Below are 10,067 nucleotides of genomic sequence, written 5' to 3' on the forward strand. Positions count from 1 at the left end.
ACAACACAGAAACATAATTTACTGTTTTAACTTGAAACCAAAAACAAGTATTCCAATTGCTATACTATAAAAACTTCTTTGTTAATTAAAAAAAAACGTCAAAAAACGTTATGCTTGTATATATTTTTATTTATTCCAGTTTATAAGTAGTACATTTGTTGCATGCCCGGTTATTATTCCACAGAAATACAACCAGATATTACCATATGGAAGCGTTAGTGTTTTTCAAAAAGAGTACACCTGTTTGATTGTACTCGACTAAACAAAACAGTAAAGAAGCAGAACAAAGTAAGCAGAAAAAGTAGGATCAAATCTCTATTTTCCTCCAGGAATCGGTAAAGTATTTCTTTGATTGATTCTGACGTCTCCCCAGTAGGTGGTGCTATTACACCTATACGCTTAACATCAAAGATCGTCTATTCAGAAGGAGCTTTCGAGTAAATGCAAAATGGAGGCTGCTGAATACGCTTCTTGGGTCGGACTTCCAGGCTGTGGAAAACGGGACAAAGTGATAGGTCTTGTTTTTTCCCTTCCGTCTCATTAAATACTGAATGATGACAGAGGATGGAGAGCGAAGCTGCGGCACTGACAGACAAGAAGTAAACAGGCGACAAAGTGTAGGTAAATAAAAAAAACTATAACTTTATATTGCCATCCTGCTGTATTTCCAGTCTACGTAGCATGTCAGCCTTTTGTTGTGTGTGTGTGTTTTATTTTTTACGAAAGCTACCGTTAAGCTAGGCACTCGCTGCAAGAGCTAGCCGCTGGTCACGTAAGCTAATCAGTCAGTGTGAGGTAAGAAGAAGGGAGCGGGATGTGGGATGTGGGTTTCGCACCGCATATTAAACCCTCACGCCAAGGTAATCTAGTTTGACTCCACATAAATAGTTAGCGAAACACATGTTCATGTTTTATCAGTAACTTCTGCTTTTATACCGGTATATTCAGCCTTTAATGTCATGGAAACACACCTGTCTGTCTGACAATAATAGACAGGAAAAAATGGCAGGACAACAGGGCTTGTTTTGGCTATTTACAAAGTCAAAAAATAATGAGAAATAACCTGTTTTGTAAACAACCACAGCACGATTTGATTTAATGCAGTGTTAATTTTTAAAAATGAAATACATGGTGTGTTAGTGCGTGGACACTTCTTCATGACCGTGAAGTGGCTGATGTGTTATCTAAGTAGTACAAAGCTGCAGATTAAGTTTCTGTATCAGTTTACTGACTGGACACTTTTTTTTTTCCACAGCAGGATAGGTGCTGGAATAGGGCTGACTGTGGTGTCTCAGTTAGATACTTGCATTTGACTTGTGTTTTTTAGACGCAATAAAGAGGGGGATTGGAAAAACAGGTGAGATTGTGTAATGGATTTTAAACGTTCAGATTGAAATGTGTTTGCTTTGCAGCTTCTTTCATAAAGCAGGAACCAGCCTATGAGAGGCAGACTATTTGGAAAAAAAAGGAAGTTTTACTCAATCCTGACATCTTTTCTTTACTATGGGCCTTCCCCCCCCCCCCCCCCCCCCGTGTTGTGCTTGCCTGTCTAAAATACTTAGTATGAGAAGCATCCAGATATCTTTAACCTAATGCAGCCCCTGAACTATTTGGAGTGAAAAAATCTGCCATGTTATGGAACTCCCAAAACGAATCCAGAAGAATCAGACGGCCAGTATAGATGAAGAATTTGATGTTTCTTGTTTTGTTTTTACAGACAGTTTTTCTAATAAGATATTCTGGGACCTAAAAAAGATTGACAACATTGTGCTGAGTGCATACCTCGTATCAAGTTTTTTTTTTTTTTTTTAATTCCCCAAAAATACCTACATTGATGCTCCCCTTTCTCCTGTCTTACTCTGCTCTTCTAGGTGCATGAGGCCTTCAGATCCCAACAGGAGAACCCATGGAGCCACACGTCATGCCCCTGTACTCCTCTTCCCCTCCTCCACTGGATGATGATGGTGAAGCGGGATCAGAGGAAGACGAGTTTGGAGATTTTGGGGAATTCTCTTTAGGGGCGTCCTGCTCTTCTTCCGGCTTCGTTGATTCTACTTGTCCACCGTCCAGCCTCAGATATTCTTCTCCCAGCATGAAGCCAGCCTACCAACAACCCCACTGCAGCTGTAATCGCCCAGTAGAACAATCCCAACCCACTTTTACTGGGACCTCAGGGTCCAGCAAGGGCCGCACAAACACGGAAGGTGCGAAGTCACCCGCTCACCTCACAAATGGGTTCTCTGTAAGAGACCATAACTCTGCAGCCTCTGCACTGGATGCATTCTCTCCCAGGGAGGAAACAGGCTTTGCTGATTTCACTGTGTTTACAGAGCAGGCTGCTCATCCCTGGTGCTGTGGTTTTACGCCCTTAGTTGGGATAGACGAGAAAAACTTTTCGAACAGCTCGGGCGAAAAAATCGGTGATCCAGATCGGGAGGTCATCATGGAGTCAGAGCCCAGATCTCGTTGTGAATCCAAGGCAAAAGAAAACATTTGCACTATCCAGCACTGTGAGAAAAGAGATGCAGCACGCGTGCAATCATCTCAGGACCAACAGCAACCTCAGGAAGCTGCTGCAGCAGCTTTGGATTTTACATATGAACAGCCTCGTTACGGAGAGGAGGAAATAGGCGATCCCGGAGACAGTTTTGATTGTTTACCCAGCAGAGGGGTGCAGAAGGGTGGTGAGTCCGGTGAAGACGAAGAAGATCAAGGGAAGAGAATTGCTACTGAAACATTCAGTGGGTGTGAGTCGGCTTCAGATGTATCGCTCTATGATGATTGGTCATTTGAAGGTCCTTCTGCTGACTTGGAACCAAATGTTTCATCTCTTGGTTCACCAGAGGAACAGACCGACTGGGAGCAGACTGACGACGAGGAAGAGCTGGAAGACGTTCAGCACACGGACTATTTTGTCAGTAACAACACTTCTGATCTCAGAGAGTCTATCGCAGGAAAGGCTTCTTATTATTTCAGCCAATCTGCGACTCAGGAAACCTCTGCTACCTCACAATCTGGATCACACACAGAAAACAGAGGTGCAGACTTTAAAGACGGCGGGTTGGAGCACCACGGGGACCGAGGAAGAGTCCAGACAGCTGACGCAGGGGTGCAGGTTCTGGGAAACCTCCCACCCAGTGACAGCTTTGCAGATTTTTGCTCAGCACCCACACAGGAGGCGTGGGCCGAGTTCAAGAACCCAGAGGAGGGAACAATTATAAGTCAGTCCCAAGAGCGAGACAACAGCCTGGAGTATGATAGGAGCACGGAGGAGGAGCAAGACAGGCAGGGTCAGGATGGAGAAAGCAGGAGGAACAGCTGCCAGGTGGGAGACAGCTCAAAACTGGCTTTATTGTGTTCGTGGTTGTTTATTAAGTGAAACATAGAGGATATCTTTACGTTTGACAAGGAGCTGTCTTTTGTAAAAGAGGGGAGACGTCCTAAAAAGTAAAATTGTCTTTGACATATACAATCGGGTTTTTTTTGTTGTTTTTTTTTTACTAGGGAATCCAAAAGTGGCCCAACTCTTTCACAAAGAGAGCTGGTGTTGTAGTCAAGACCGCACTAACCGAGAGCAGAGCGCTCCAGGAGACAAGAGCAAGATCTTTAGGGGACTGAGGTTGAGTCGAGACAAAGGCAGGGCAAGACCGAGACAAGACTAACACCATGGAATTTTTTTTTTTTTTTTAAATCAATGTTGATCTTATGTGCAAGGGCCATGTCAGTCACTTCGACTGTAGCACCGAGACATTTACAGCCATAACCCTGTAACACAAATCCATGTCTGAATGGATTGACGTCGAATTTCATCTTTTAGAGAGGGGTGTTTTTTTTTCTTCTTCTTCTTCTCACAGGTTTGATGTGCTAAAGTCACCTTTCAGTCGTGTTCTTGATTTAAAATCCGCAGTCCACCCAATCTGAGACGAGACAAGCACGAGTAGAAATGCTTTTGATTCCCAGACAAGACCCTCAAAAACTGATCTCCAGATACCTGATTTGAAGGACTACAGCACTACAAAGAGCAAATAAATGTGATAAGCAAAAATGGCGTCAGATAATACATTGGCAGCGTGACACAGTATCACATACGTAGACATTGGCCAACTCATCCTTAATCTCGGTTTATACTGTAGCTCGAACAAGCTGGTAAAATGCTGGAGTTTCAGGTGAGTCTTAAACTTGAACCAAAAAAATTAATATCTTTATTAAAAAGACGGTTAGACAGAATAGAAGTTTGCTTACAATTTTTTGCGAATTAGAAACAAGAAATGTGTTGCTTTGGTATCAAAAACAGGTGTCGTTCGATTTTTACGAGCATCTTAACAACTATCCAAGCCTCTAATTCTCTTCATTGTTGGTAGAAGTCAGTGTCTGGCCGTGTCCAGCAGCTGCTGCTGGCCAGTTTTCCAGAGATGGAGGTCCCAGCTGTGGAAGGTGAGGTCGAGGCGCTCGTCCTTGGGGATCTGCTTCACTCCCCGGAGAGTGAAGAGGAGGAGACGCAGCGTCCCTGTCCAAGATCTCAGTGGTGAGGAGGACTTCTTAGAATTGGGGACGTTAGTGGAGATGAAGACAAAAAAAAAAACACTTTTACAGTTCAGCGAAACAGTGTATGTACTTTATATCTAACTTATCAAGCCTTTTATATTTGGCACCTGAAATTCATTATAATTCAAATTTGTGAGAAAAAACTGTGAGCACAGGTGACTCATAAAGAAGCAACAAAAACACCAGGCAGTGACTAAATCTACCTAGATAAAGAAAGAAGTTTTACAGTATATGGCCACCCTTGGCGTTTTATATTTCGAGCAGATACACTTAAACTCGTTTTTTTTTTTTTGTCTCCTTTTTGTTTATACTGCCTCTGAATACACCTCAACGCTCCTTCCTTCGGTATGTTCTCCCTCTTTGGTAGGACTCAGAGGGAGATGTGGTGGCAGCACCCTGACCTCCACAGTGCAGTTGGCCTGCAGTTTCAGTGGGGAGGGTCTCATACTAACAGGACTCTGCTCCGGTGCCTCGGCGTGGACACAAGGAACATTGTGAGTTTGACGAAACATAAGAATAACATTAAAAAAAAAGCAGACATCAACAATCCCTAAAACATCCTTACACGTGAGTGAGTAATAAAGAGCCAGAAAATACTTCACATTCAGTTTATTTCTTATGAACATAGAATCAAATGAGCTCAGAAGCTACAGTATAACCTAAGCTGACTGCTGTCACCTTTTTGTGGTCTTTTTTTCTTTTACATCATCTCTACCTGGAAGCATACACCCAATGAGCTTGTTCAAAATAATACAGGAATATATATATATATATATATATATATATTAGCAAATCTTTGATATCTAGATTTAAAGTTGTTTTTTTTTTTTTTTTGAACTTCTGTTTAAAGCCGTTGATAAACAGAACTGCAGTAGCTCAGTCTGTTGGGACTCGGGTTAGGACTCAGAGAGTCGTCGCTTTAAGTGCGGACCGGAGTATGGAAGTTAGGGTGGTTGCTGCAATTAATGAGGTGCCCTTGAGCAAGGCGCCATCTCTCCATTAACGCCTGTTCACACGTCCTGTCTGTACATGTGTATTGTATACATGTGTGAGAAGCATGTCTCTTAAAAAACAGAGAAATTTCCCAAAGGGACGAATGAATGATATATTGAAAATAAATACATTGATTTTGCCTTTTGAAAGGTATACATGGGGATGAAGAAGAGGCCAGTGGCCGTCCCTGCTTTCGCATCCAGCCTGGTGAGCCAATTGTTAGAGGTGGAGTAAATGAATTAGGTCTTATTGGAGGAAGAAGCATTGTCATGGTGTAGAATTACAGGTTTCCGTTTGCTGAATGTTTTATTCTGCCTATGACTTTTTTATTTATTTTTATTAGAAGTGATTCCCTCTTTTTACTCCTCAGGGAATGCTGGAGCCTACCAAAGACTCTGTGCCAGCCGTCTGTTCTCCAGGACACACGGCGCGGACATCTCCAGGGCCTCAGGTCACATCAGACCCCTCAACAGATTCAGTGCTGGTAAATAAGTCCATTTTCTTTGAGAAATTTTTTAGATCATTTATGCTGCAACTACTAGATATGTCTGTTTTCTACCGATGACACATAAAGCTGTTGCATAGTTGCATCATCGTTGTGTGTTCTGTATTTCTCTCTGTGAAGGAGGAGCTTCCCTCCAGCCAGCTGGACTGGAGCAGGAATGGCCTTAGCAGCTCTCAGGATGGTACGTCCCCTCGTCGGGCCCCTCACTTCTGGGGCTGGAAATAGACTTCAGTATCAGCCACCCCCTATGTGGCGGCTTCTCATTAGCCAAAACGTCTTTAAAATCTCTTCAGAGTTCTCTCTAAACTCATCTGGACGACTCGTCAGTTCCTCCAGGGGCAGGTTGTGTTTCTTTTCTCTCTCTCTCTCTCTTTTTTTTTTTTTTCCCCAGCTTTGTTTTCCCTCAATTACGTCTGATATCAATGAGTTCCCTCTTATCAAAGAAACACAAGTCATGTTCATTTCATAAACATTTGTCTGAAAAAGAAACATTTAATGAAATTCCACATACCCAAACCTGGACTCAAAGTTTGACAGACGTGCAGCCAAACGGATCTTTCCCCCCGTCGGTCACAGTAGATGAACAGGGGAAACGTTCAGCTGACTTCCCTTTCTCCCTCCTTCAGCTAATCTAGTGTCTCATCTTTACCTGCTGTTTCCTCTTTATCTCCTAATACATCGGTTCCACTTGTTACCTGGTAACTGTGTCGTCATGTTAATGTGGTTAAAAGCTAATAGTGGTAAAGACATCTTGAAAACTAATGTGCAGCCTACTGACAAAAAGACATGCATATGTTACTATGCATCATTATGATATTAAAAAAAAATCTGTTGTTAATGCCAAATTGATATCACATTATGAAAGAACCGTACCACTGAACCAAATATTAGTCAACTCAAGAAGGAGAGCAACAATATGTGCTTTGTTGATTGAATATCTTGTTTATCTAAAGGACCATCTAGTTCAAGGCCATTGTGGACGCCAAACTCATGCAGTGTTAATACTTCAGTCAAACGTTTGCAAAGTGCACGAATGTATTACACAGCAAAGGTTATCCTTCATATCTCACAGCATCACCTTTTGACCGAATCACTGTTTGTCGGAGATCAGAAGCTTTACCTGTAGTTCCTTAAAGACACAGAGTTGAGCTGGGTCTACAAGTAAAGATAATATTAATCATTATTTTTAATACAAGCATCTTTCCTCCTAGGTTTGGAATAAGTACTCATTTAGTACAAATTCTCCTCCTTCGTTTCCCAAGATTGTTTTGTTCAGTTTGAATAACCTAAAAAAGTCGGACGTTCAGTGACTAAACTGTCAGGTGTTGTAATGTAAATGTTTGCCCAGCAGAGGGCAGAGTATTTGAAACAAAAACTCAGTCACAGTATTTACTGTAGGAACAAAGCAAAAGAATCAGCGTTCTTCAATTCATCATCGTGCATGTGGCCACTAATGTATTTCAACATTAGTTTTAGTCAGTTATATAAATTCCATGATTTTATTTTTTTCACATGTTCATATGACATCTGTCTTTGAGTTTTGTCTCATTCTGTCAAGATTTCGACAGAGCAGAGAGAAGGCAGCAGATGTGCAGACTGCTGTCACTCATTTATACTTTTTTACTTTTCAAAGCACTGTGCGCTGAAGCATACACTGTATGAGCATGCTCAATATGATAAAGAGTTTTATTTCCTAAGCGCTGAAGTAAAAAAATAAATCAATGAAAGAAACTCCGCTTTTGAGCATTTCATGACAAACCAACAGTGTTTCTACAAGTCTTTCTGTAACAATTACAGTATTTCATGATGAGTTGTGCCTTTATGCCAGTTTTTTCTTTAAAATAAAAAAAACTTTTTTTTTTGTTTGAAATGGTGAGATTCTCTGGACCTTTAGTGTGTTGACAAATTGTGTATTTATTTTCTTCAGACATACTGCTCAAATCCAGATTGAATGCACTGCAATGAAGACTAGTCTGAAATCCTTGTAAATACTGAAATAAACCAGTTGACCCTTTCTGCTTTGTTTCGAATCTTTCCTTCTCCGTTTCACTCTCTTGTTGAAACCTGTAATACTTGTCTCTGTGCTTTAACGCAAAGTTTGAGTATTTTTCTATTCCAACGACACAAAACAGTTGACAAATGCAATCTCGCTTTTTAAGCCCTGACAGTTTCCCTAACTTTATAATAATGAATGCAACATTTTTACATGATTAAAAATACACACTTAGAACACGCAATATCTTCAAACGTGGGATCGCTCCCTCCTCTCTTAGGATAAAATGTATCCTCACTGTACGTGACATTGTTCTGTTTAACATTGGCATAAAAAAAGACGTTTTATGCAGAGGGTTGAATCAAACCGACTTTGTGATATCCTTAAATATGTCATTTTCCACAGAATTATGGTCTCTAAATCCGGATATAAATGATAAATGAAGTTGAACAACAACAGCTTTGCATGACTTGCCTGAGTTCTCTGTGCTGTGTGTCATTACTGCCTCAGTAAAAAGGAGCAAAACATCTCGTGTGATAAGTAGATGCTCATTCTCTTTTTATGAATAAGAAATCAAATCTCCTTATCCCTCCTCAGCCCACAAGAAACCTCAGCCTCTGTGTCCTTTTGTTAGCACAGGCTGCTGTGCTCTCAACCTGGATTATTTTGGTCCTGAGGAGGAAAGCACATCCCTTTACAGCACCAGCGGAAGCAACAGTCCTCCTCCAGGTCAGCGTGTGATTGTGTCGAAATGCTTTGTGACATTAATGAGGGCTGTGATTTAAGAAAACAACCCTGTCATCCTTTGTGATAAAAATAGAGTGATGCTAAATTTAGCTGATGCTGTGGATGTGTAAATCCTGTACTCTCATTGTCTCTTGGATATGCGTGTTTGGTGTACACACTTGTACTGTATGTGAAGGAGTTGACCGTGAGCTGTACGAGTTGACCATCAGCAAACCGGAAACAAGCGTTACCAATATCCACATGGAGGACACTTTCAGTCGTCTGATGTCAGCTGCAGAGACAACTACCACTTCAGTCAGGTCAGCATTGTTGACATCCACACTATATGCATATTTTATAGGATCACAGTGTCATCATCATAAAATAACTCATTGTCTTTTCTGTGTATCTAAATATCATTTATGTGTCTGTTTTAAGGAAACCTCAGCAGGATGAAGAGCTGAGTGCAGAGGCCAACAGGGTGCTCTCTGGACTGCCTAACCTCTCTTTCATGCGGGCCAAGGTCCTCATGTTCCCAGCCGTGCTCGTACCCAAAGAGTGCTGTTCCCTTGAATTACAGTGAAATGTGATGTTTGCACTTATATTGAAACTGTACATAAACTCTTCTTAGGTGTGGGGAGAAAAAAGGCATTCTGGACTGGGTTGATCCTGCTTTGGTCAAAATCCTCCACCTGCTGGCCATTTTCAGCCTTAAAAATGATCTCGCGCCTCTGTAGCAGGTCTTGCATAAATTCAAAAGTACTTTAATGTTTTAAATGCACATAAACTGTTCTGCATTTGTAATATTGTTTGTGTGTGTACTGTAGAATTTTAATGTTGGAGGTACGTTTAGGTTTTAACTCACAAACTATAATCAAGCTCACCATTTTAAATAATGTTTGATTATATATTTATTTTTTAAATAAACAAGTCAGCTTATTATAACAGATTGAAGTAATAATGTTGACTCAGAGATGTGACTTTGAAATCGATTGAAAAGTGGACATTATGAGTATTATGCAATGTACAAGGTTTTCTTTTTAAAGTAATTCAAAAGGTTCTTCCCTTTTTTTATCATATGCTACTAATCGGTCACAACCTGTGACAATTTCAGCTTCCTAATCTGAAACTCTGCAGTGAGACCCATGAAAATAAAACAAGTGAAACTTTCTCAAGACCTTCCTTACATTCATGGTCATTTAGTAATCAGTCATGCTCTCGACACAAGATCTTTCTTTACACCTTGTTATATTTATTGGTCATACTCTGCCCATACAATGAACTTTAAACCTGCAGTTGTGGCAT

General features: G+C 40.9%; 1 protein-coding gene across 6 annotated transcripts; it reads left to right on the forward strand.

Annotated features, from left to right (window-relative positions):
- Positions 1-410: 410 nt before the first annotated feature.
- Positions 411-9,932, forward strand: aftphb (aftiphilin b). 6 transcript variants are annotated; one of them, XM_079363404.1, is made up of 10 exons: positions 411-621; positions 1,872-3,325; positions 4,365-4,525; positions 4,913-5,039; positions 5,689-5,745; positions 5,909-6,022; positions 6,164-6,224; positions 8,676-8,765; positions 8,959-9,082; positions 9,201-9,932. In XM_079363404.1, exons 2-10 carry the CDS (start codon positions 1,907-1,909, stop codon positions 9,343-9,345), a joined length of 2,298 nt encoding a protein of 765 aa, XP_079219530.1. In that variant the 5' UTR covers positions 411-621; positions 1,872-1,906; the 3' UTR covers positions 9,346-9,932. The 6 variants fall into 6 exon arrangements, with proteins under 6 accessions (XP_079219530.1, XP_079219527.1, XP_079219526.1 ...); XM_079363401.1 differs by having other exon boundaries at positions 411-617; positions 4,362-4,525; XM_079363400.1 differs by having other exon boundaries at positions 412-621; positions 4,362-4,525.
- Positions 9,933-10,067: the final 135 nt, after the last annotated feature.

Source organism: Symphodus melops (genome assembly GCF_947650265.1).
Source record: "Symphodus melops genome assembly, chromosome: 15".
Lineage (NCBI taxonomy): Eukaryota > Metazoa > Chordata > Actinopteri > Labriformes > Labridae > Symphodus > Symphodus melops.